Here is a 25,932-nt window from a genome sequence, read left to right as displayed (position 1 = left end):
GATTTTCCCGCAAACGGGACCAAATAAGATTTGTAGATAAATGATCTGTGCCACCATTTGAAATCAATTATAGGAAAAAGTAATCATAATTTTTAAAGATAAAATCAAAAAAATTTCGCATATAAAAAAAAACGCGAAACTTATGGAACAAAATTTCACGTTTCACGGTTTTAGAACAAATTTCGCGGAAAAAACTTTCGCGAATCGAAGAAAAAGGTTATTTTCGCGGGAAATGAAAACACTTTCGCGAATGAGCAAAAATAAGATTTTTTTAAAAAATTTTCATAATCTTGCGTTGTTTAAAGTAAAAAAACAAATTTTCTTCGACTTTCCACTCAGAATCAGTATCGTCATCGGTTTCTCCATCTTCACCAATATACCACTGAATTATACTACCACATAACAATTTAAATTCTTTTACCGTGACATCACAAACGGCTAGTAGATGACTATTATCATCCACTTGCCTGTCATAATCACCAAACATTGGGTAGATGTTACGGTAATTATCGTAAGATGGATGGCATCTTCTCTGGGTTTAAGGTGACAGTAGCCCTTTTTTAGCTGTCCAAATAGCTGAATTATTTACTCAGTGTTTCATTTATACCATTCTTTTTCACTATTTCTTAAAAATATAGGCTTTAATAGATAATATACTAATTTTAACTTAAAACTAAAATTGCTGAGTCAGAAGAAATTTCTATTTAAAAATGTATCATAAACAAGACAAAAATCGGCTTCTACGAGCTCCAACATTTTACAATCTCGTTATTTTTCATCAGCTTCTGATTTTAAATGAACCTTGGGTTGACCCTGTTAAAACGGTGTGCGGATTTTTTTTGTTCATTCTTATTTTTTAAGCAATAGCTTTTTGTTTTTTTCAAAAGATTTTTTTGTTAGCATCCCCTGCTGCATCGAACACTGTTAAAAGAAAAGTATTACGAATAAAAAGATTTCCGCACACCGTATCATGGCTGCATGGTTCACCAAGCATGTCTGAAAATTTTAAAGTAAAATGAAAATGCTATCGAAAGTTAAAGCTCGTACAGTGTAGCATAATGAAGATCGTCTTAAATTTCTTTATAATGCGCCATCTTTGTTGTTATTAACGTTTCTCTTCAATAATAACGTCATTTCTTTCTGTACAATTTTGCAAGCACGTAGACTTAAACCATATTCGGCAGAACTAATTAATTATTCATGATTTTTGTTTTAAAGAGGAATTGTTGAGGCTGAATATTTTTGGTGATATAGATATTAGAATTTTAGCCGAAAAGTTGTGACAAGTGTGTTATATCAGAAAAAAAAATGAATATATAGTCTGTAAACAATCTTTCGTAACTAATTATGTAAAAAGAAAATTTCCGATTTTTAAAGGGTAGATTCCGGAAATTGACATTTTTATAACAACGAATTTGTAGTAAGGGACCTTAAAAAAGATTTGTTCGCGTAAAAAAACTTTTGCGTCGTGCTGTTTTGAAATTACCAAAGACTAAAACTTTCGCGAAAAAGAGCTAAGAACGCGAAAGTTTCTGCCGGCGAAAGTACTGTGTAAGTATCCCGCAGCATGTTTGGAGCCCCTTTTTCCCAATTCGGGCTATGATGTCAAGCCGGGTTTCATCCGAAAACACAAAATCGGCTTATGTTCCATTAGTAAGCATGTTGTACGCAACAAAACAAGACAGAGAATAATAATGTGGCCTTATTGTTTGTTTATTATTTTCAGTTTTATTTCATAAGATTTAATTTACAGATTCTTATGATATATAGTTTTTACTCTATTTTCTTTAAGCTATCTTGAACCCAACAGATCCCAGGAGAACCCACCTGGGAAGCAAAACTGCCCTTTCCACAAATATCAAGGGATATACCCTGTCAATTATTTTCAGAAGGGGTCATAGCTTAGATGGGGAGTCCCAGAGTATGGATGACTTTCATCGTAACGCATTGTTTATAATCCCCGCAGATCTGTTACGCAGAACGACAGGCAAAATAATGCAGATGGTGAAGCCATGGACTAGTCAGTCCATTCCAAACTTTATTTTCAGGTAGAAAGAGGCATCTTTTGATCTTGAAATTAGAATATATATAGCTCACATGTAATTCAGATTTAGATATATATATCATATATCACATCAGTAAAAATATGCTAGTAGCCATACGCAGTACAAAAGGTTTTAACCATAATTTGACTTTCTTCACCTAAGGTCTGCATTTTTTTGCCTGTTGATTTTTTTCGCACATGTGCTAGAATCCAATAAAAACGTAAACATTGTAATTTATTTATTTAAAGCTCATTTTGAGCTACACAGACCCAATGAGGGTCCATGCGCTCTACCAGACAACTCCTTGCAACATCCATCGACCCACACAGTGTGCCATCTCCCCAATTTCCCTCACATGGCTTAGGTTAACGCGGGGCTATGGTAACATTCATTTGCCCATATTGAATTCCCACCAAGGGTAATCAAACCCAGGCCTCCTGACCAAAGTGCGATAGTTATAACCACTAAGCTATGGCGCCAAGATTAATATTAGCTGAACATAATCGCACCAGAACCAAGCATTAAACCCAACAATAACTTTGTTAAAAAAAATGCAGCTATAGCGACTCTGCTCGCCACATAACGTCATGGAGGTCGACTATAAGCGATCCCTAAAAACAACTTCCAGGGTTGAGAAACGTCCTATTTTTGTGATTAACTTCTTAATTCCTTGAGGTGTTTTTTCAATGTGAGATCCACTGGAATTAATTTATGATTAAAATGGTTGCAGTATAGTCAGTGCATCTAATCGTTGCGCACCGCGAATCGTTGCGCAGGGGAAGAATATTCACCAATTGCATGGATCCCCTGCACCTATAAAAGCTGTTTATGATATGAAACGAAGTGAAAATGATCTGGCTTTGAAAATAATACAATTTCAACACTTAGCAAATCGGCATACTTTCAGAAAAACAATATTTGTACTTGAAATGAAGAAGTGATTAAATAAATACTTCCACGTGGTCCCACGAAACTTTGTCAACTAGCTTCGTCGGCCGCCATCTTTAAAATGTTTTTTTGTTGAAATGACGCAACATAGTCTCGATTACCCATGTAAATAGTTATTTTCATGTAAACCCGTGGCCGAATTGAGAAAACTGCTGCGCAATAATTCGCGTCACAATCCGCTTGGGGGTCACATTTTATTGCGCACCCTTACGCAACATCCTACCAATAGGGTTTGCTATATAAATAGTTTCGAATGGCGCCTTTTTTTGAATTCGAAATTGAGCATGAATGCATCAGATTCATTCCTAAACAAAAACAGTTCAGGTACAGACGTGTTTTTAAAGTTGTTAGTCATTTTAAACGTATACAAGGAATTTAATTGGTATTTTAATTACAAACATGCCAAATAACAAAGTTAAGAGAAAGATTGAGACTCCGTGGACAGAGGATGATATGCAGAAAGCATTGGCGTTATATAAGTCTTCAACTTCTTCACTCCGTTCTATTGCGAAAGAGGTATATAAACATAACCTTCGTCAAAAGTACGGGGGTGCAAGTTTGATAATAGGGCAATAAGTTTCATTATTTCTCCTTGTTTTTTTTATTTTATATAAATTTCTTTTTAGTGTAAAGTTGCTGAATCTTCGCTTCGCTTTCGCTTAAAGAAGGTAGATGAAGGAAGGTCACTTTCCAAAGCTGGTCGAAAATGTGTGTTTAGTGAGCAGGAGGAGATCGAATTGAGAAAGTGTATCGCTATAGTTTGTGAAAACGGATTCAGTCCAACATTAGTGGAGATACGAGTAAATATTTCATAGTACACTTTAATATAATTCATCTTGTTTCCTTGCTTGATTTTATTTATCAAGTTTTTTTTTTTTCAGGAGTTAGTGAAGCAGTACGTGACTGTCAATGGCATCGACACACCATTCGTGTCAAATCGCCCTGGAAGGACTTGGATGAAGTTATTTATGAAGAGGAATCGACTTTCTCTGAAAAAAGCATCAATGATTTGCATTTCGAGAAAGTCAAATACTGCCAACCCTTTCGTAATTTACGATTTTTACGACAAGCTAGAGGGGATTTTGAAAGCAAATCCTGGAATAAAGCCAGAAAATATTTGGAACTGTGATGAGACCCCGCAAAATCGAAGGTAAGGTTAGACTTAGTAATTATTCTTTGTCTTAATGCAACGACTTTTCATAACTTCCCTTCTGAGTATTAACAGGGTATATATATATTATTTCAATATGCTTCCTCTTTAGGTGATAGGTCCAACAAACCAACCAGCGTTTAAGCTATCATTTGGGGCCAGGATGGAAAATATAACAACGATGGCTGTATGCAACGCTGCTGGTAAAGTTCTTGACCCTTTTATCATATTTCAAGGTAAAAACTTTCAGTCAACTTGGAGAGGCGAAAATGGTCTACCAAATACATTTTACGCTGTCACACCAAATGAATGGATGGATACAATCACGTTCGCAGATTGGTTTGATAAGTTTTCTGACCAAAATGCTGCTAGACCAATGTTGTTGCTTTATGACGGACACATGAGTCGCATTTCCATACCAGTGATCCAGAAAGCTTTGGATCAAAATATCCATCTGTTAAAGTTCCCACCACACATTACGGATATACTTCAGCCCCTCGACAAGTGCTGTTTTGGGCCACTAAAACGATCCTGGGAGAATTTGCTGAACGAAAGAATTAATCGTTTTGGATTGGTGAAAAAGGTCGATAAACCTGAATTTGTCAATCTTTTAGCCACTGTATGGCATGAAGGAATGAACGAGGGAAATGTAAAGGCAGGTTTCGAATCCACTGGAATCTGGCCTCTCAACCGCGAGAAATACGATACTTCTCGCTTTGACGTGCGACTTGTCCATCGCTATGATGAGTGGGTTGCTTCGGGAAAACCCTCCCTTGACTGGACAACCTGTAACAGTGGAAAAGACGCACCAAAAGCAGTCAAAAAACCTTTGACAGATAGTAATGTAGAGTTCGCTGTAGATAACACATCAACAGAAACCAAAATATCGACACCTAAAGCAAGTGGGTCGAAAATGTGTAGCAACAATACTCCTACAGAAATTCATTCATCAGCTAAACATTTTTCTAAACAAGTGATGGATACTATTGGCCCGTTCCCCTTTGATGCTCCATTAGGTTTTCAGTGGGTACCCAACGGCTGGAAGCTTGAACCAGTGTCATCAACACCAACACCAACTACTGCGCCAATAGTAAATAAGTCGTTCGAGGAGCTTTTCTTAAACAAGATCAAGCCTATGGAAAAACCTGGTGTGAACAAAAGACGCAAAATTAACTTGGCTGCTACTGTAGTTAGCGATGCAGAACTTCTGCAAGAAATTATTAACAAGGAAAGCGAAAAGAAAAAAAGTAAAAAAAAAGTAAAGTTGCTTAAAAATAAGGAAGGAGAAGAGAAGAAAATAAGTGGGGCGAAAGTTAGAGGACAAAAGAAAGATATAGAATACCAAGATGATGACCAGGAAGATGAAGATCAGAATGAATTTGATGGAAAATTTGACCCAGGGGAGGAAAGTGTGGTTGAAGAAGAGGAAGAGGAGAGTGAGTTGGAAGAAGATGATGACGATGACGAAGACAGCATGTCAAAAGATGAAGGAAACAAAATTGAGCCTCCTAAAGATGTAGAAGATGCTCTGAATAATATCATATTCAAATCCTGGGCTTCACTACAGACCTCGGCAAGTGCAGAGTATTTCGAAAACGAAGAGATTTACTATGCGGTAGTTTATATTGATCCACGACGAAGAAAATCAATGTTCGTAGGAAGAGCATTACGGCAGTGGCGTCAAGATGTAAAGGGGACAGTTCAAGCGATAAGTTTTGATTTCTTAAAGCAGAAAATAGTTGACCTCGTTGACAACATTTTTGAAAAGAATCCCATTGATGAAATAGATCAGGATATCGTGCCAATTCACCAAATAATCGCTGGACCGTTGCGAGTGGTATCTCTGTCCACAGCATCATATCGCTCTAAGAGAAAGGTTGAAGTGCATGACCATCAAGCACTTCGAAAATTATATAGTTTGGTCCACAAGCTGGACCTCCAAGAACATTATAATTTATTTTTGTGTTCTGAAAATAAAAATAATTAGTTAGCTTCTTTTCTGGAAGTTATTCCATTTAAACTGTCTCGTTTTCTGAACTAACAAAATGCTTTGCGTGATTAACGGGAACGAGGTTGATAAAACCTGAGGACTGCTGAGAGAGTTAAATAGTTTCTGCAATCATGATAATTGCGTGTTCAAGGCATGTTGAGAACCTGAAATAAGAAATAAGAAATACATAATATTGGTCGCAAATGATCACAATTACTTGCGCTGCCGGCCGCAAATACTCACGAATAGTTGCGCAAGTGCGCAAAAATATACGGCAAGTGCGCAACAATTTGTGATTCTGGACGGAAATCATACTCTCCAAAAATACTCTCCAGCTTGTCTAGTTTTTCATAATAATATAGGTTTGTTTGATATTTAATGAATAATTACAAAGATAACAATAGATTATAATGTCATAGCCCCACTGCACAAAAATTTCTCTCATCTGTGATCTACTTCAGCAATTTTTAGGCTGTCTGTTCTGTAAATGCACTATAGTTTCAATGCCAGTGAAAATGGTAATAGTGCTAGACGTAAGGCTTAGGATATCAGGTCATAGCCATCCATTGTTGCCAGTGAAAAGAGGAAGTTACCGAGAACGGTGAAGTCACAGAATTAGGACATTCACGTCATTATGTTGGTATGCTATTCATATTTCTGTATGTACTTCAGCCATCTGAATTATATATAGGAACTAATCAATATTTTATCTTTTAAATTCAAAAAAATAATTAAAAAATAAATATAAAATCTTTATAGCTTAATGTTGTTTGTTCCGCAGGTAATAAAAAAATTTAATTAATGACTTCACTCGCAATTTTGTGTATATACATAGGTTTAAGCCGGGAACTTTGATAGAACTTGCTCTTTGTATGTTCCCCGTGTCAAAACAGCTTCTGCACAGTGTAAAGGAATTTTGTTTTGACTTTTGATTCTCCAAAATTCAATTTTTAAAGATCACATGCGCACCACACTTTTTCTAAAATCTTATGAAATTATCCTGTAATGATTGTCTTTTTACATAAAAAAGTTGTGACGGAAAAATATTGCTGCCATAAATTTACAATATGATGGCTTGTCGACGGCGAAAGCTGAATTAGCTATTGGATGTTCAGGTTGGCTTTGAATATAGATGTTTTTGTTGGTTAATTCTTTCTTAATAAAACAAAAATGATTTTTTTTGTTAGAACAGTGTATATACTCTCTGGGATTTCGGAAGTAACGATGATACAATCATCAGGTTTAAAAACGTTATTTGAAGCGCTAGTATGATTGTCTTTTGGAGAAAAATCAGTAAAAAATAAGAAAATGTTTGAGAATAACAGATTATTATTTTAACCGATTTTCATGTTCCATCATTAACATTGTTATTATTAGATGGCGTCTAACTTTTCGTAATTTAGTTTACATTATATTTGTTCCACAAGGAGTCAAAGTTAAATTAATGACTCAACTTACAACTTTTTGGATTTCCGGGGTGTGAGCATAGATGGTAGATGTGCATATTTTACCCAGGCTATTCTGTTCCCTTGCTGGACCTAAAGCTTGTAAAAATTTAATCTGTGAAATGCAAAAAATTCAATATTCACAGAATTCTTTGGTTTTTGCCTTACAGTATAATTTATGTGACATTTTAATAATTGATAACTTTACTGTATCAATAAAGTCTAAAAAGTTCTTTCTCTAATCTTCTAAATCTTTCATTCAATGCCATCTCAGAAAAAGTGATAATGTATAGAAATAAGAAAAAAAGTTGTTGCAAATATGTTAATACAACAAATTATTTTGTTACATTTTTGGCGTCTAATATTAGCAATTTTTGTGTGTACATGTTATGTGAATGGCCCCGCTGTTGCTTTATTTTAGGTTACACTATATGATGGCTTCAGTGTTTTCGGACAAAACTACTTCAGTAAACAAAACACCACCAGTTGAGGAAACTTGGTTTAAACCATGTGTAGAGAGTATCGAATCACCACAAGCAGTACAAGAGGAAAAAGATAAAGTTGTTGACAGTATCCAACCTAAAACAAATGCAATGTTGTGTCGGTCAACATCATGTGTTTGCACAGCGACAGCTTTGAAGGGCTTCGAGTTTTGTCATAAACACATTTTAGAAGACAAAAGTAGCCCTTTTAAAAAATGCAGTTATACATCAAGACTGGACAATGTTCCATGTGCTAATCCTGCACCAAAATTAGGTGTTTATATTTATCTATTGTTATTTGCAGATTCAGTTTTGAATACAAGGAGACCAACCCTAGGTCATCACGATATATTTTTACCAAACTGTTTGTATTATTTAAAATGGGCTATATGAGACACAAGTAAATTATTTTTGTTTTGTGTTTATACACTGAGCACCCTACATTTTGATTATTATTTATTTTATTTTTGACAACTTAACAATTTTTTTGTTATTCAATCAGGAGATAAAAGATCGTACTGCTTACAACACGAAGAAGAAGTCAAGAGGATAAAGAATGAAATCAGAAATAAAAACAGGAAGAAAAAGAGGAAAGAAAAGGCTTGTATGTATTATTTCATGAATTAAATTGTTAGTGCGATTTTTTCCAATGAGGCTAAAAGAAGTGACACATTTAAAAACAATTTAAATAAATATATATGTTCTTTTTTCCTTGGTTGGTTTAAGAGTACTCTTTTGGTTTTCTCAATGTCAAAACTAATGTACAAAGCTATAAACTTTGTATCACTATTAAAAAAAATGTCTTGTGAACTTTCAATTAACTGATTGTTTTTGATTTTTGTTTTTTTTAGTAAAAGCATTAGAGCAGGGTACGCAAAGCAAGAAAGCTGCAAAAGAGTCATCATCTGAAGAGGAGGAATATAGCTTTTTTACCGATTCTGTCCAAGTTAATAAAACTGATTGCCTTTGGTTAGGTTAGTGTTACAAAAATTACGTATTCTTGTTGATTGCAGCTAAAGGGTTTTCAAAAATTTTGCAAGCAACACTTTTAAATAGAGTTTTTTCTTTAATGAAAAATAATAATTTTTTTTGAGGTGGGATGTGATTTTGCCATATTTATTTAGCCATATTTATTTTTATCCTATCACAAGGACATTTTACCAATCCCTATTCTAACATGAACTCAAATTTTTTTTTCATTGTAGCATTTCTGAAGTTTTGATAATATTTACAAATAATACGCTTTTTTACCTCTATATAGGGCCATGCCTTTCGTTCCCATCCCTCTTCATTTTTTCTTCCCAGCAGGAGATAAATGCTATATTCCCCTGTGTATCCTGGTGCTGTGATTGTTTTAGCGATATATTTTTAGACAGAGAAATTATTTTACAGTTTCGCATCCACCCCTGCCCGCATACGTTTGTAATTGTATATATAGTAATTATATATACTACAGCCCTCTGAATTAGCGAGAATGTTCGATGACAAAATTTTGCCGCCGTTAAGTCACCTCCGACGGCAAAACAAAAGTGACGACGGCAAAATTTTGCTGTCGTGGAAGATTTTAAAGACAGCAAAACTAACTAATTAAATTTATTGGGGAGACTGGGCATGTTCTTTAGCTTGTTTCAAACTTTCGTTGGACAAAACGTCTGATAGATTTCCGTCTTGGTCGGACACCCTCCACTTTCAGATCTCAGAATTATTGAATAGTCCTGGTCCTTTTAATCCGTGAGCATGCCAATTCATAGCCAACCTGACCATCCTAGCTAATTCACCGACTCCAGACTCAGTTAAAAGAACTACGTAGACATAAATCTCTTTTGCCTGGGCCCTTCGTTGTTGGTAACCAGGTCAAAGAAAAGAAATCCAGCCATGCGGTTCTTAACTAATGCGGAGGTGAACGCTGATGGAGTATGGATAAGGCCAGTCTGCAAAACTCAACTTACAGGCGGAACAGACATTTTATCATGGATTTAATTGTAGATAATTTTTTCATTTGACAAAACAATTGGAAACCACAGCAGGTCCAAATTTAATGGATTTTTTCTTTATGGTACAAGTGTTTTTTAAACAATTTTAAAAATGAAACCCATGTGCAGTAAAAAAATGTTTCTGTATTATGAAAATGACAGTATAGTCATGCATACTATTTCGGAAATGTAGAAAAGGAAGTAAATATTGAGAGAGTCGCTATAAGTAGACACTCGATCATCGTGTTTAGGGTTCACAATTCAAAACATCCCCCACTTTTCTACCGCAAAATAAATGCGCAACATGGCACTTGTAACATCCTTTGCATGTGCGTTTTACATCCCACACGTTACTTGATTTAAATATTTCTGAAAAAGACTGACATATGATCTAACAAAGACTTGATTGAGGAAATAAATAAGTAACTAGAAAGTTTAGTTGGAAAGAGTACTTTTATTTTTGTGCAGCCTATAAACCACTCCGGCAAAAGCCAAATGCCGTCGTGGATTCAGAGGGCTGATGCTATTATAATTGCTATATAAAATTACTTACTACATATTTGGATCTAATTATAGTTGTCCTAAATATTTTTAACGCAAATTAAGCAAAAGTAAATTAAAAAGATTAGAAAATTTTTTTCTTGGAAATGCCATATATAACATCAGTAGTAATTATTTCATGTTGAATAACTTCTGTTTTAGTCAGTTACTGTGCCAAGTTTTATAGATTACATCCCCTACTATAAAAACGTTTTAAGATTGTAAAAACTGTTAAAATATTATCATATTGCATGAATGTTGTATTTTTTATCTAACTTTAGGAAATCAAGCAAGTGATGCCGAGTCAACGGATAGTGAAGATGAAAATCCTCTAAATCATGCTGGGGTCTGGACTCTTGAAGAATGTGTTCGTATATGTAAAGAAAAAATGACACGTTTACGCTACCTGTATTCTCAACAGTTTAAAAGATTAAATTATACCCTACGTGAGGAGCGTCGGAAAATGATTAATGAATATGACATGGATGCATTCGTTTTAGCAAATGTTGGTTTTGACAAGCATTCAGGTAACGTGTTATTGTTACTAATAAATTGTATAGATAAGTTGCTTGGTGTTGCATTACGAACAATAGACATGCGCACACATTTGCACAGGCAAAAAATATAAACAACAGACCGCAACAATTGAAGAAATTAAGTGAAAAAAGATTGATATTGGAGCTGGTAAAGTGTACCCTTAAAAAATTCCCATGCATTTTTTAATGTTCCTAAAAATCAAGGTATAATGTGGACCTTTTTTTCTTGCCTGTCAGGATGGGCTGTCATATACGGAACTTTATAAACATTTGAAGCTCATCTGTAAGCCTGTTGTTACTTTGTTTGTGGACCACTTTTCTTTCAACCAACCTGCATGTTTGTTAACTTTACATTTAATGCGCTATTAAGCAGAAGACCTGCCAAACCAATCAATGCTCGAAGTACCTGAGTAATCTAAGTGTTTCTGTTGTCCTGTTTTTTATGTAAAAAATGTGTATTCTTAATACAGAATGTACACAGCTAAGTCGCCATAAAGCTGAAATATCCATATTTCTACATACTGTGATGGTAACTCAAATCTTACCACAGTCTTATCTTTAATAACAAAACCCTTCAGGCTAGAATAACCAAACTTATATTAATACGTGCTTTATGCGTGTTTGTCTGTCTTCGATTATAATTTTTATAATTTTCTTTAACAAAGTCTATAAAATAACTTGGAAACGTGTGGAATTATAACGTCATGTCCTGCGTAAGTAACTAGGCACTACCTGAGACCAAATTAGGACCAAATTCATAAAGGTGGGTCAACCCATTTGTTTTAGAACAGACAATAGCATTATCAAAAAACTAAGTCCCCATATGCCTTCAACCGTTTGTCAAAAGCACATCATTCTATACATGTTCTTGGTCAGCAACAGGTAAATACCTCCTTAACCGCTGCCCATAACGCAATCCTGTAGCTTAATTTGTTCAGTATTTCAAGCTTCACACAATACAGCTAACAGCTAAAACAAATTGACTGCATATTTTATAGAAAACGTGTTAAATGACTATTTGGAAGATGTACATCTCACCAATTATCAACGTGTGAGCGGTGTAGAACTGTTAGCTGAAAAGCAAATGAAAGAAAAAAGAAGTAAAGGAGTTTACTTGCACCACAAACGATCAGACCTACCACGGTATGAGCGAAAGTTAGTTTGATACAATAAAAAGATAAAAACGTTCTATCCCTTTTCAGGTTTGTGGTCAGCAGATATAGCTCTGAGTAGAAAGACAATACTACCTTTAAAATCCGCCAAATCTACAACTTTGTGTCGAAATCGAAATCACTAGTGCTACGCCATATTCGATTTTTTAATAAAATATTAAGAAAACAATTCATGTAGCAACTTTTATGCCATTAAATATTAAGGTTTTGTATCGCAAAGAGACTTTATACCTTAGCAAAACCTCTTTTCTTTAAGTAATATATTGGGATGAAGTAAGTGGTAAGAGAACGCAGAAAAAATGTACCAATACGAAATTTATTCTGGCATAAACTTTATATGGCCAAATTATAAAAATTACCCGAAGTGAGAGAATGGTTATATGTACCACAAGGAAATTCATGTTGGTATAAACTTTTATGAGGCCTAGTTATTCTCATTTTGGGGTATGAAAATTCAAACCAAAGCTACCATTATTGTACATTCAGACACATCCAAAAAATTTGTCATGTCATTATAAAATCTTATGTTGCCTGAAACATGTAATCTTATATTCCAGTATGGAGATATTTTAACACAGACGTTAACTTTTTCCAGTATGGCTTTTGGGTCTCTGCATGTTCTACTATTAAAACACTCTCAATTTGCAAAAAGTGAATAATAGGCAAAAGGCAATAAACTGACTGAAAAAAGATATTGGCTAACCCATGTAAATGCAACATGAAACCTTTTGGTGTGATAAAAAAGGTCCTAATTATCTGTTTTTATGAAACAATTTTTAAAAGCAAAAGCTGCGTTAATAGTAACCTTTTGTCAGGTGAAAATTATATTCTGCATGCAATTTTGTTTGCCATAAGTCGAAATTTTGTTCACTTAGCATTATTGTTTTCGTACTTAAAAGAGCTGATTCCCACATTTTCATGTAGTGCAAAAATGCGGTATTAAAACAGGCAGTCGTATAGGTTAAATGTGAAGATTAATGTTCTAGAAATCTGGCCAACTATTTTTCAATGATCTCTTATTTTCGTTTCTTGTAGTACCTTAGGAAATTTTAATTTTCGCGAAACTCGGATTGTTTTCTTTCTTAAAAAACGATTTACATCATTTCTCATTATTAATATTCACCCAGAACTATGCATGTATTTTAATTTAACCAGTCTTTTTGAAAAAAGGTATACTTTGAGGGACAAAATGTCATGAAATTCTTTCTTCGCAAATTAAATTACTTTATTATTCTACAAAAATTAGGACTTGCCAAGTTCGCGAAAATTAACATCCTAAAGGCAATAAATTCCCATAAACTGGTTTAAAAGTGTATTTACAAATACATGCATGTTCTGTGTTTTTTTTTAATTTAAGATGTCAGTTCATCAAAGACGGTCAGCGATGCACTTCAAGAGTAATGCCGTACTCTCATTTTTGTTATCTCCATATCATAAGTGATACCGATCAGTATTTGCTCTCCCCGTGTACTTTTAAATCAAAATCTGGCACAAAATGCTCTGAACCTGCCAATATTTTCACTTCTACGTGTGAAAAGCATTGTGACTTACTGCCGAGTGCTTCTGAAAAATGTTGGGAAAGTTTTGAAACGTCAAAAAAAGTAAGAGAAAGTCGAAAACGAAGGTTAGAAACTAGTCAAAAGGAGAAGGACAAGAAGGAGCAGTTCCATAGAACACGAAGAACTTCCAGTCGGAAGTCTGAGTCTAGTTCTGTTACTACACCAACTATAAAAGAAGAAGATACAAACTTAGCTGAAATTTTATCATGTTCTCCTGAAGATATAAAAATAGATATTTCTCGAAAGATTCCATCTTCCAGTTGTGCCCCGGATGCATTAAGTTGCTTAAGTGCAAAGAATTCCCTTCATACTGAAGAACATGTTGATATATGTTCAGTGCAACCGGCAACCAAAGCAGAATCCAGAGCAGATACATCAATCCAAATGTTAGATACCTCAACTCCAGTAAACGACAGTTTATATAAGTCAATTCAAGTGAAAGACGGAGTTGATGCATCAGTACTTGTAAAAGACGGACCAGATGCATCAATTCTTGTAAAAGACGCGGTAGATACGTCGATTCCAACAAAACCTGTATCAGAGACATCAGTATCCTCAAAAAATGAGTTAGAAGCATCAACTGTAGTTAAAGTCGAGTTAGATAAACAGAATATAGTAAAAGATGTGCTGGATGCATCAATTCGAAATGAAATTAATGAAGCTGTGGACTCACTTTCCAGTATCCAGCAATAAAAAGAATTACATTCTTTAATGTGAATTTCATTGTAGTTGTTGAAAGAAAATACTATTTATAGTTTCTGGTCTTACTTCGTGTTTAAAAACGCTGTTTTTGTGTGTGGATAAGGGAGTTTTAGTGTGTGGATGGATATGTTTTCTTCGGTTTGTTTTGCATCGTTTTATAAGTACTTAATCTTTGTCCTTTATTTATAGCAACAAAAGGTTTTTTTGAAAAAAAAAGTTTTGTTGTATCCAAAAATTTTTCTAGGCCTATTTCTTTATATGCATCTCCTTTAGGCAGAAAAAATAACAAAAAAATAACAACAACCAACAATCTGTCGCCATAGCAACACAACATGCGTATTGAGAAGTGTTATTTCTGTTCATCATCAGTCTATCCCGGACATGGAATAAGATTTGTTCGAAATGACAGTAAGGTATGACAAATATTTTAGGGGATTTCGTTTGAAACTCTCTTTTTTACATCATGATTTTTTATTTTATTTAGAAGAAGTGCATTACTTTTTTTACTTATAGCGTTCAGCATGAGAATAAGGTCGATATCTTAAGGGATTAATTACTCGAGAGTTTGCTGTGCTTGCACGGTTTCTTTAGCATAAATAAGGGCTTTGAATGAATTAGGACACGCTATGCAGCAACCTCATTGACAGTACCAATATAAGCAATGGGAACTGAAGAGGCTGGGGTAAAGAATAATAATATACTGCAATAAAATTATGCTGGGTCGAAAGAGAACTAACGTATATCAATTATATTTTCCTTTCGCAATTCTTTGCTACACAATGTTTATTATTCCTGCTGGCAACAGGAAGAAATACGTTAGATGTTGCTACATGAGTATTTGCGTTGGAATCTTTAAATTAACAAAATAAGGATTTGTTTTAATATGAGATGGATGAGCGGCAAGAAAAAAATTACTTCGATATTTTAAAATAACTATCAATCGCTGTTGTTTGAGTACATAAATTGCTATAAAATTAATTTTCAGCTCATTAATATGAAGACTTTGTTATTGTAGGCGTTCCAGTTCTGTCGTCGAAAATGTCACAAAGCCTTTAAAATGAAGAGAAACCCCCGAAAGGTGCGATGGACGAAAGCGTTTAGAAAATCTCATGGAAAAGAACTTACCGTGGTGAGAAACTTATTTCATACTCAAATATACTCTTCTGTATTTTAGTGTTCTAAAATTCTCCAACACCCAATGAAATAAGGTTATTTGTAGTGTTTTTTATCGTAAAGAATTTAACAACTCTTAGAATTCAAAATTATTTTCCACCATGTTGTCCACTTTGTTGGTAATGTCATGACAGTCAGAATGTTTAAGGTAATTCTAAAGTATTGGCAACGTCAGGGAAACTGGGAAACCGCCCCTAATCTTCTTAATCTTTTGCACCAAGAATGCTGATTTCTTCTAAAATAATCTTCCAAAATTGTTCATCCTTACATGCATTTTTTCTTGTCAAATGTGTCCACCTCGTAAAAAAATCGGGATTATCAATCATTTATTTGATATATATCTGAAAAATGTCTGGAATTTTAGTTTTAAAGGGCCAGACAGAACAATTTTCATTCTTCAAAATACTGAGAATGTTTTATCAATATGCTTGCACTTTAATTTACATTTCTTAGGGCAATCCAGAGCTCCTAATTTTGTAAGTATGTAGGCAAAATAAACTTGAAAACAGAGAATTGAAACATGAAGTTTTATTTTAAAATTTGGTTCTACAGTAATAGTCAGGAAATCTAGAAAAATCAGTGAATAACTTAACAAAAGCTTTATAGCAAACTCTGCAAAGTGTTTTCATTACGCAGTAAAAACATTGTAAGATCAAAAAATGGTGTTGTTTTAGGATCCCTCGTTCGAGTTTGAAAAGAAAAGAAACGTCCCATTAAAATACGATAGAGAACTCTGGTCTAAAACAGGTATGTATTTTTGTGTAATACTAGTCGTTGGCCCGTGGGAAAATCCACGGGTTCGCCCGTCCTTTTTATACCGCATTGCGTGCGTCTCGCTACTTGCACAGCTAAGCTACGATTTTGCGTGACAGAAAGACAGACAAATAGAAGACGTATACGGGTGTTATAATATATATTTCTTCCAGGTTTCAACTCAGGTCTAATTCCTTTTCACAGAATGCAAGATTGCTTTTACAATTTAACCAAATCATTTTTGTGATTTGCGAAATTCTTAAGTTCAGATTCACCACAAATTGTAACACATCTTTCTTCAATGTGTAGAAATTTGCGGCTGTTTACTGGTGGAGCTTTTAAGAATGTAATTAGCGCATTATCTCAATGTGTTGTAAAGTCAAGTTGTGTACTATGCCTTTGGATAATGAATGGTGTTGATTAATTTTATTATTATTATTTGTCATTCAATTGTAGTGACTGCTATAAAGCGAGTTGAAGAAATCAAAACAAAACGACAAAATCATTTCATAAAAAATAGGTTTGAACCTTTATTGCCTTTTACCTCGAAGTTTAATTATATATTCACTTTCTAAACCTAAATTCTTTGAGTAATGTTTTAACCTCTCCCACATTTCATATCCTTACTATAGGGGTATCAATTAAAATAGTGACGTTGATCCGAGGAAAGCAAAACATTGGGGTAAAAAAGTGCTTGGTGGTAAACAAGTTAAATCTCGCTCCAATTCTCAAAAATTTTTAGGAAATATTTTTCAAGTCGCAAGCCATTTAGCTACACTAACACTGACGTTTTCGAGTATAATATAGCGGCACACTGGTGAAGACGGAAGGTCTAACGACAGCAGTTTCTAAACTGGATGTGTCTTTAAGTATTTATTATGCTTCTCTGTTGTAGAAGGGATAATTTTGATTGTATTCCCCGTTTAGGTTAAACAAAGCAAGAACATTAGCAAAAGAAGTAGATCGTAAAGAAGTACAGACGAACATCAACTTGATAAAAAGCCCAGGTTAGTGTTTACTTTTTTAACGGTTGTTATTGAAATTCTGCGCTCCGTTGTTAAAATATTATGGATATTTAAGAAAATATTGGATATTTGGGTTATGTTTACAAATCTTGCAAAAACCCGGAAAAAAAGAAAGAAAAAATTAAAATATTGGAGTGACTTGATTTTGGCTTCTCTATCATAACGTAATTAACACTTCATTGTTTTCCTTGGCTAATTCTTTTTTTCTTTAAATACTGACTGATTGTCTACTTAAAATGGCAGGTGTATACAGGTTATTAATTGATTCTTCTATGCATTTTTATATTATTATTTTTTAGTGGTACGCAAACAAAAAATTGCACTCACGCAAGAAATCACAACAACAGAACAACAAATGGAAATGGATTAACTGTCGTAGTTTTGTATTTAACACATGTAGTAACGCTGTCTTTAAAAAAATTTGTCTTTTTTACTCGTCATGATGCGATGTTTTTGGTAAGTTGGGGGATTCTTTAAGTTGAAGCATTTTCGGGATTGTTTCACAATTTCGGGAAAAATTATGATTTTCTTAGACACGGTTTTACAATTTCGGGGATAAATATAACATTCTTAGAAATGTTTTAAAAATTCAGGTAAAATTATGACATTTTTAGGAATTATTTCACAATTTCAGAGGAAGTCAAAACATCCAAAGCATTGTTCCACAATTTTAGCGAACCTTTTTTTATTTGACCATACAAGTTGATCTAATACATTAGCACTTTTATTTGCCTAAAAATTGTAAAAATTATGACATCAGCAGGTAAAAGTATACTCGCACTAGTGAGGATGTGGCAACTAATTCAAATTGGTAGTAGAGTGATTACTTGAGGCGGGTTGTCTCGGAACTGAATCTAAGTTTGTCAACCCCCTGGGCCACAAGGTTTACTGTATCAGATCACTTGGTAAAGTAATTTCATTTTTAGTTCACTTTGTTACCTCTGTCTAATCTAACAACTAATTGGCTTGGCCCGTACTATTGTAACAACTTGGGCTGGTCCGTGTATAAGCGTGCGCAAATCGGCTATTTTATATATAACATTAAATATACACACATCCCAGGACAAGCTTGTTTCGCTGTATCACGGCTCGTTAGTTGGGCTAGTGTGGGATTTGTACCGCGTATCTTTCGATTCGTAGTATTGAAACTCATTACACTTTTTTTTTCTTTTTTTTTCCTCCTTTTTTCGCCATTGAAGAATTTACAGTTTAATAAAATACAAATCTTAAGCTATTATATCGTATAATCTAAAGATAGTGTTGCATATGTTAAAAATGTTAGCTAAAGAGGTAAAAAATGGCAGGAGCGAGAAGAAGGCTATAATACACCAAAATAGGCCACAGGCGATCTACTACGTGTGACCAGAGTGCTCAGTACTCCTATGGCAGAGCTATTCGCATAGTATGCGTATCTCTTTAATAATGCCGTGTCTGTTTATCCCACAAAATGGTACCGCAAGTACGGAGACGCAATATAAACAGAAGAACCCGTGGATTTATTTACAGGCTACCAACTAGTAGTATTGAATGCAATAAATAGATAGAACCAAAAGCATTTAAAAAATTCGCGGTAACCCGCTTCTAACGCAGAGTTACCTTCGTATTTTAATTACATATCTACATGATTAAAAGGGGTTGGTAATGTGGAGTCAACCTCATTTTTTATAAGCTTGTTTCGTCCTCATTTCCTAATACGCAGAGACGAAGAGTCCAAAGTAACTTCTGGATATTACATTCCGAAACATTACAAACATTATGAAAGGGTTTCCGTTCATTTTCAGTCTTGTTAATTAAAAAGAACTCCTTTCTTTTACATTATTAGGATAAACAGTATAAACAGTATAAAATTATTTAGCCTTGATTCTCTTTGTCGATTTATTACTGTTTTTCTTTTTCACACAGCTGTGTTCATATCATCGAAACAAAAGATCTGGGGACGAGTTAATATATATCTGATGTAAATATCACGATAATAGCGGAAGGTGTTTCTAGAGTGCACTCCCCGGATAACATTTATGTTGATAAATAAAAACTGTTGTTGAACAAAATAACAAACTCCTCCGCAGATATTTTCAACCAGTGTGTTAGCTATTCATATCCATTTATTTATCTGCATGTAGAGCTGATATAAACAAATATTGCTACAGAACTTTTGACAACCTCGTCCCAAGGTATAACAAACAGTCAACAACATCAGTCTGTTTTAATCATTTTAGTGAAATATCTGAAGATACTGGGGCCCAGGTTGTTGTTTCAATTCAATTTCAAGCGGAAAGAGGTATGACTGATGCGTATGACAAAATTAGTTCCCAGGGTTTCTTTTCTTCTTTTAGTCGAGTCAACACAGTAGTAAGAGCATTATTACTTGAAAGATCATCTTTCTGAGATTTTTAAAATATAAAATACAATGTAAATAAAAAATGCTGAATCACCAGTCTTTGATTTTTAGAATTATAAAAAGAATGCAAAAAACTGCTGAATCAGCAGTCATGTATTATACCGCCCACGGAGGTTAGATGACAGAGGTTTAACTCAATAAACATCTTGTTGTGATAGAAAATAAATGAAAGATGCAAAGACTGACTTGCTTTTGACACATGTTTCGTTCTAAGAAAATAAGCAATTGTTTGAAATTTGTGTGTTTTATCGAATCGAAAAGAAAAGGCATTTGTTTTGATGCGTTATGATTCAGTTGTGTATCGTCCTTGCCGTGTTCTCTTGTTTCAAAAAGACAGAAAATCTTGGGAATAAGGGTGTTGCGTGGCCTCGAGTTTTTTGGTTCGTTTCGCAGTTGTACAAGACAAGATATTAGGGGATCATGTTTGCGCTCTTTATTTTGAGGCTTTCCAGTCTTTCTTCCCTTGTGTACAGTTTATAGAATATATTTAAACTCATTCATGTAGCTATGTAGAAAGTGTATTAAAACAAAAATTAAGAATCCTTGAAAATAAGGTTAGGAATATCATGAACCTGTCCAATTTAAAACCAGGACCTGTTTCTCTTTTTGCATATCGGACAGTATGTCAATTTTTTCTTCAGATGTGTCAAAAGCGCAGCGCCTGGATAAGAGACAAGAAGGTCCGGGGATGAGGTTGATAAAGCTATGAAATATGGATGGAAAATGGAAAAAGCAAGTACAAGATTTTCAGGAAAACTTACGAACGTTGACGAAGTATATCGTGTGTGTCTAAATTATCGGAGAAGAACATGTCGGACAAAATTGACGGAATTTTTACTACCTGATGAATATTTTGTCCGACGAAACATTTTATGCGCAAGAAAATGTTGCTCGACGAATTATATGTAGTACATGAACTTCAAACCTTGAAGAGATTATGAAAAGTGACTGAAGAATTTTCAAAAGTTAACAAAACATTCCCAAGTGGCAAATAGTCTAATCTTTCCGACTAAAATTTGTGCCAGCAAATTTTGTCTGATAAAGTAAAACGGTTTATGTGTAGGAGCTCTTTAAGAAACGTACACGCATCTCTGGTTCCATGTTCTTTTTGTTGTTTTAACTAAAACCATACTAAAACGAAGTTCACAAGTCACATCTACATCCGACCACAAACATGATGCAAAAATTTATAAAAAGTTATTATAGACATGTTCGGGTATTCAAGTATTTTGGCACAAAGCATCATTTCCTTGGCACTTATCAGACATTAGGAAACGTTACAAGGATATACTGCTTGAACTATAAGATTAAATGGTCATTATAACATTCCTTAGTACTTTTATATAGATGCTCTAACTGGGAAACAAAGTCATACTGTGTGCAGTCATAAAGCCACCCTCGTTTCCAGGGATTTTTGCCTATTTGATATTTTCATCAAAATGTTAAAAATTCCTTAGGATAGGAACGAAGTTGGTCATAATGCATTTTTTATGCCTACTTCGGACCCAGAACCTTAAGCTTTTTTATACAAACGTAAAAAGTTGCTCGGGGACGAGGTTGTATTTATGCGTGCTTTTTATATGTATATTCCGATTATGATGTCGCTATGTTTCTTGAAAGGATGTAGAAATTGTTGTAGTGAGGAAGAAGTCAACCTTGTTTCCAATGCCTTTTGTCTCTTTTTATATCAGCACGGCGATATCTCGCTGTCCTGTTGCCAGAAAAAATACAAGATGCCCTGAGGGGTTGGAAAGAATAAGGAATGGGAAAACCTTTGCTTTTATATCTCAACCTCGATTTTCTTTACATTTTAAAAAAGTTACTGCTTACAATCAAGTCCCCAGAAGTTTTTTTTAATTTTGATATGCATGCTGACGCGAAACAAGTAAAAATCGAAAAAGAAGTCTTGGTAACGAGATTATTGCTAGGTATTACTGAAGGTTGATAAACAATTCATAAATATTTGTAGCGGCGACAAAACTTATTTAAACATAGTTGTTGTGTTGAAGGAAAATAAAAAAACAAAATTATAAACCAAGGAGTTTTTTAACAAATGTTTACAATTTAGACAATCTTAGCCTGTTGTTAACTTTACCAAAAATGCATTTTCTTACCAAATCCCAGACTAATCTGTAGTTTGCACACTAAGTCCTTTCTTTTTGTTTTAATGTTTGACTAACTGCGTTTACAGTCCCGCTTCCACATTTAGCCCCAGGGTTCTTTTACCGCCTTTTCTGATATCAAAAAGGCAACAAAACAAAAATTGGGGACGAGGGTGGTCTCAACTCTTAAGTTTGACAAGGAGTTGTGGCGAAATTGAATAGCTTTGCAAAAAAGCCCTGCGAATAAGGGTGGTCGTTTTGATCAAGTATAAATGATTCTGTTATGAAATTTTGGTCGTTTTTACTTTGCTACCACGCGAACTGTCATGCGGTAAATACCGCTATGAAATATCGGTAGCATGATGGACTACCCACAACACATAAACCTAAATTCAGCTAATAGTCAAACTGCATGTCTTAACAGGCTATTAAAATGTGAATTGTAAAAAATCGGCATGTTTAAAATGTAAAACCCGTGGTAGATACCACTGATTACAAGAACAATACCTAACCTCTTACCTAGGATTATTTTCCTCTTTTTAATAAAGGCAAGGCAATTATTAAAAAGTGAAAAAAGCCCTGGGACGAGGTTAGAAAAATACCGTGCGATAGAAAATGTTTCAAAAAACTGCATGCGTGATATAAATTTGCTTTCCCTCCTGTTGACAGTACAAAACTTTCAAAATTACCACTGACTATCAAAACGTTTTTGTTCAATATGAACAAGTGATACATTCCCAGAAAATTAGGTTAAGACCGCATTATACAATTCAATTGACGATGGAGTCTGTTAATTGCATTTTTGTAATATTTTTTAAGATAAGGAATTCCTACGTATCTATGTACAAAATTAAAACGCGTTTATTTAAAAATCGTTATAAAATCCCACGAAAAATTGCTGATTAAATGCTGTGGTGATGCAACCCCGTCCCCAGAGTTTTTTTTACAAGATTATCAGAAAAAGAAAAAAGACCTGGGGACGAGGTTGGTGGTGATGCAAATCGTCAAATTAGTTTTTTACCCACAGTAGCCTCTTCAGTTCCTATTGGTATCGGCATTATTCAATTAGGGTCCTGGGCAAGAGGTTGTAGATGGTCTTTTCAATAAACTTTGCTTGACAGTTTAACTGTTTAGTTAGATGAAAAATAACAAAAAAAGAATAACAAAAAAGCCTTGTATTTCTTCATGTCGGTAATCTTAACTATTTGATATCTTTATTGCCAACTGCGATGAGAAGAACCTCATTCTTTTTAAGCTCTCACGAGCAACTTTTAGGCGTAAACATGGCTACTTATCCAATGATAAATGAAAGAGCACCCTTTAATTTTTTTCTTATATAAACACAGTTGGCGTTCACACGAAAAACAACAACAACAACCAAGCTATTTTTAAATTATCTGATCTTTTATTTGAACTAAAAAACATCTGTATTTATTAAAATAAACATATTTACAATATTCTCTTATCGACATTTTTACAAGATATAAATAAAATATAGTAAAGAAATAAATATCTTCTTTGCTTTTCTTATTGCCAAGAAGTAGGATAGAATTTAGTGTTACCATTATGACCAAACGATTAAATGGTTACAGGCAATAGCTTTTAGCTATAGTGTTACCATTATGACCAAACAATTACGCGGTTACAGGCAATAGCTTTCAGCTAACAGAAAATGACCATACAAAACGTATCGATCAACATGTTTTTTTGTCCACATGCCAGTAATATCAACTTACGGAATGTTGTAAAATTGACATTCCACCGGCATTATCAACAGTGTGAAGAATAACCAAGAGATGACGAAAGATGTCATTAATGTGATCCTTTAATGTTGGACATCTAGCTTTTGATTAGCATCGCTGCTGCAAGAGTACCAAAGCCAATGGTAGCCGCAAACATACCTTGAAACCAATTGTTTTCATTCTCACCTTTTGATTCACCAAATGCCTGAATAAATCCAGTCTAAAGAAATAAAGGTTTTAAACGTTTAACTTAAAAGCTTCAATATTTTATAATAGAGAGCTGAGTCTGAAGTTGCTGTCCCGATTTTAAAATTCGTCCAACAGTTTCCTTTTAGGTTTACCTATAGCAAAAACACCTGTTTTATGATTATTTTTTATTTTCAAGCTTTATATTTAACACTGGAAACTAAATTTGTTTCAGTTCAAGCACAAACACAAATATATCAATTATTTTTATCAAAAGAAAATTTCTCTCTGTGGGGAATGTGCGGAAATTTTTAAGTGAACTTTAAACCGAAAACTGAGAACTTATAAATAAATAAAATGTGATTCATAATTTTTAAAAATAATAATAACAGTTGGTTAATCGAGACAATGTTGATACCCGATCAAGTCAGAAAATTCTCCGTCACTACGTTGGCATAGTGACAATTTCGAAAGAGGTGTGTAATGGTTCATTCATTTCATGATGTCAGGAAAAAGAGCGTGGGCTTCAAGATGTCCTTAAATGTGTTAAGATGTCCCTTAATGAGTCTAAGTTTCTGTGTCATTTTCTGGATTTAGGAGAAAACAAAATAACTTGTAATAATGTTGTTAGTTAAACCATTTTCCAAAACGTATTTTATATATTTCATGAATTAAAACTCTGTAAGAATTTATTTAATCGGAATTTACACGGAATCTGACGACATTTTTTGTGGTGTCGTTTTGACGTTGTGTCGTGTCGTTAAATTAAAGTGTTTTCGTGCAGATAGCGAGTAAAACAGAAAAAATAGTTTACTTAAGGACTTTCTGTTATTTTTTTTGAAAAAAATGTTAAAGAAAACTTTTTTAAATCTTTTAATCGCTTTATTGTCAACAACCGACCGGAGAATATTTTTTTTAACAACTTTGATCTGTTCGATTTTCTATTATTAACAGTAGAGCTTGCCAAAGTAAAGTGGGTTGGCCGTTGAAAGAAAGGACACTTTTCCATACTGTTTCGTCAACCGTTAAAAAAACCATTCGTAACAGGCCATAACTCATGGGGTTTACTCACGGAAATAAAAATAGAATAATAACGGTTTAAATAAATAAAAAAAGATTTAAAACTTACCCATCCATGTCCGCAGTCCCGTACCCACATAGATTTTTTAGAAACAGCAGTTCCAACCCAACTGCCTACTTTATCAACAAGTTGTTCGTTATTTGTCCTTTTAAAATGTTGCGCTAATTTGCCAGCAAATGCGTATAAAACTATAATTCTTCCCCAGTTTATTCCCTCTTGAAATATTTCTTCAGCGATTTCCATAAACACGTAATGAGCGTTTTCGTTGCTAACATTCAAGCGATTACACATGTTGGCTAAGTCGTACATATTATCTATTTCATCGGTCAGTCTCAACATTATTTCGACTTCTTTTCGCAGTGCTATGTTCTTTATTGGCTTGCCTACTTTCTTGGCAATGTATTGCGATGCGACTTCTCTAGCGATTTTACCTTCAGGGGTATTATTCGCGTTTCCAGTGTCGTCAAATTCGATTTTCTCTGTCATTATCTGTGAAAACTCTGTCTTTAGATTTAACCACTTTAGAAATAAACCAACTCTCTTTACCGTAGCGCGAGATTGTACGTCGATAGTCAAGTGTCGATATATATTACAACAACAGTCAGAAAACTTTAAGTTCTTTCGAAAAGTTTCTTTCCTATAATATATAAGTTTGAACTTTTTTTTGTTTTTTTTCTTATAGTACTACCTACTACGTTCAACCTTTATACAGCTGTCTGTTATATTATCTATTCAATCTCGAATTTGATTGGCTAATACATATTACTATTCATTGTTTTCATTGGCTCTTTGTTGTTTTGATTAATTCGTTCGAAAGAGCGAATAGAAAGCAAGTAATTTTACTTAATTCATTTGGGGAAATTAAATAAAAACGAAAGTACACTTAAAAATTATGAATAAAATTTTCTCCCGAGATGGAGTAAAAAGTCA

At 34.1% G+C, this 25,932-nt stretch overlaps 4 protein-coding genes across 6 annotated transcripts; 3 read left to right on the top strand and 1 right to left on the bottom strand.

The window, feature by feature from the left end:
• The first annotated feature begins 1,673 nt into the window (after window positions 1-1,673).
• LOC130637841 (uncharacterized) lies at window positions 1,674-6,163 on the top strand. Of its 2 annotated transcripts, XM_057446961.1 has the most exons (3): window positions 1,674-3,793; window positions 3,875-4,143; window positions 4,256-6,163. In XM_057446961.1, exon 3 carries the CDS (start codon window positions 4,307-4,309, stop codon window positions 6,128-6,130), a length of 1,824 nt encoding a protein of 607 aa, XP_057302944.1. In that variant the 5' UTR covers window positions 1,674-3,793; window positions 3,875-4,143; window positions 4,256-4,306; the 3' UTR covers window positions 6,131-6,163. The 2 variants fall into 2 exon arrangements, with proteins under 2 accessions (XP_057302944.1, XP_057302943.1); XM_057446960.1 differs by having other exon boundaries at window positions 1,674-4,143.
• Window positions 6,164-7,225: 1,062 nt separating this feature from the next.
• LOC130637815 (KAT8 regulatory NSL complex subunit 2-like) lies at window positions 7,226-14,594 on the top strand. Of its 2 annotated transcripts, XM_057446959.1 has the most exons (7): window positions 7,226-7,248; window positions 8,000-8,334; window positions 8,563-8,664; window positions 8,912-9,034; window positions 10,855-11,100; window positions 12,108-12,252; window positions 13,639-14,594. In XM_057446959.1, the coding sequence occupies exons 1-7, from the start codon at window positions 7,241-7,243 to the stop codon at window positions 14,531-14,533; spliced, it is 1,854 nt and encodes a 617-aa protein (XP_057302942.1). In that variant the 5' UTR covers window positions 7,226-7,240; the 3' UTR covers window positions 14,534-14,594. The 2 variants fall into 2 exon arrangements, with proteins under 2 accessions (XP_057302942.1, XP_057302940.1); XM_057446957.1 differs by lacking the exon at window positions 7,226-7,248 and having other exon boundaries at window positions 7,896-8,334.
• Window positions 14,595-14,794: 200 nt separating this feature from the next.
• LOC130637867 (probable ribosome biogenesis protein RLP24) lies at window positions 14,795-17,931 on the top strand. The gene is made up of 6 exons (XM_057446962.1): window positions 14,795-14,955; window positions 15,558-15,671; window positions 16,390-16,462; window positions 16,925-16,988; window positions 17,396-17,475; window positions 17,793-17,931. The coding sequence occupies exons 1-6, from the start codon at window positions 14,875-14,877 to the stop codon at window positions 17,861-17,863; spliced, it is 483 nt and encodes a 160-aa protein (XP_057302945.1). The 5' UTR covers window positions 14,795-14,874; the 3' UTR covers window positions 17,864-17,931.
• Window positions 17,932-23,376: 5,445 nt separating this feature from the next.
• On the bottom strand, window positions 23,377-25,702 carry LOC130637799 (apoptosis regulator Bcl-2-like). Its single transcript, XM_057446956.1, has 2 exons — window positions 25,051-25,702; window positions 23,377-23,955 (listed from the first exon to the last, which is right to left on the bottom strand). Exons 1-2 carry the CDS (start codon window positions 25,486-25,488, stop codon window positions 23,833-23,835), a joined length of 561 nt encoding a protein of 186 aa, XP_057302939.1. The 5' UTR covers window positions 25,489-25,702; the 3' UTR covers window positions 23,377-23,832.
• Window positions 25,703-25,932: the final 230 nt, after the last annotated feature.

The sequence above is a fragment of the Hydractinia symbiolongicarpus genome, chromosome 1, assembly GCF_029227915.1.
Source record: "Hydractinia symbiolongicarpus strain clone_291-10 chromosome 1, HSymV2.1, whole genome shotgun sequence".
Lineage (NCBI taxonomy): Eukaryota > Metazoa > Cnidaria > Hydrozoa > Anthoathecata > Hydractiniidae > Hydractinia > Hydractinia symbiolongicarpus.
The sequence above is the reverse complement of the archived record's forward strand: the minus strand, read 5'-3'. Positions and strand labels throughout refer to the sequence as shown.

What these genes read in the sequence shown, in the direction of transcription:
- LOC130637841 (XM_057446961.1), top strand. Translation starts at nt 4,307, where the DNA reads ATGGAAAATATAACAACGATGGCTGTATGCAACGCTGCTGGTAAAGTT.
- LOC130637815 (XM_057446957.1), top strand. Translation starts at nt 7,974, where the DNA reads ATGGCCCCGCTGTTGCTTTATTTTAGGTTACACTATATGATGGCTTCA. An exon ending in AAAGAGGAAAGAAAAGGCTT is followed by an intron (nt 8,665 to 8,911) that starts GTATGTATTATT and finishes TGTTTTTTTTAG; the next exon opens with TAAAAGCATTAGAGCAGGGT. An exon ending in TGGTTTTGACAAGCATTCAG is followed by an intron (nt 11,101 to 12,107) that starts GTAACGTGTTAT and finishes CATATTTTATAG; the next exon opens with AAAACGTGTTAAATGACTAT.
- LOC130637867 (XM_057446962.1), top strand. Translation starts at nt 14,875, where the DNA reads ATGCGTATTGAGAAGTGTTATTTCTGTTCATCATCAGTCTATCCCGGA. An exon ending in ATGGAAAAGAACTTACCGTG is followed by an intron (nt 15,672 to 16,389) that starts GTGAGAAACTTA and finishes GTGTTGTTTTAG; the next exon opens with GATCCCTCGTTCGAGTTTGA. An exon ending in AGAACTCTGGTCTAAAACAG is followed by an intron (nt 16,463 to 16,924) that starts GTATGTATTTTT and finishes ATTCAATTGTAG; the next exon opens with TGACTGCTATAAAGCGAGTT.
- LOC130637799 (XM_057446956.1), bottom strand. Translation starts at nt 25,488, where the DNA reads ATGACAGAGAAAATCGAATTTGACGACACTGGAAACGCGAATAATACC. An exon ending in GGGACTGCGGACATGGATGG is followed by an intron (nt 23,956 to 25,050) that starts GTAAGTTTTAAA and finishes TTATTTCTTTAG; the next exon opens with ACTGGATTTATTCAGGCATT.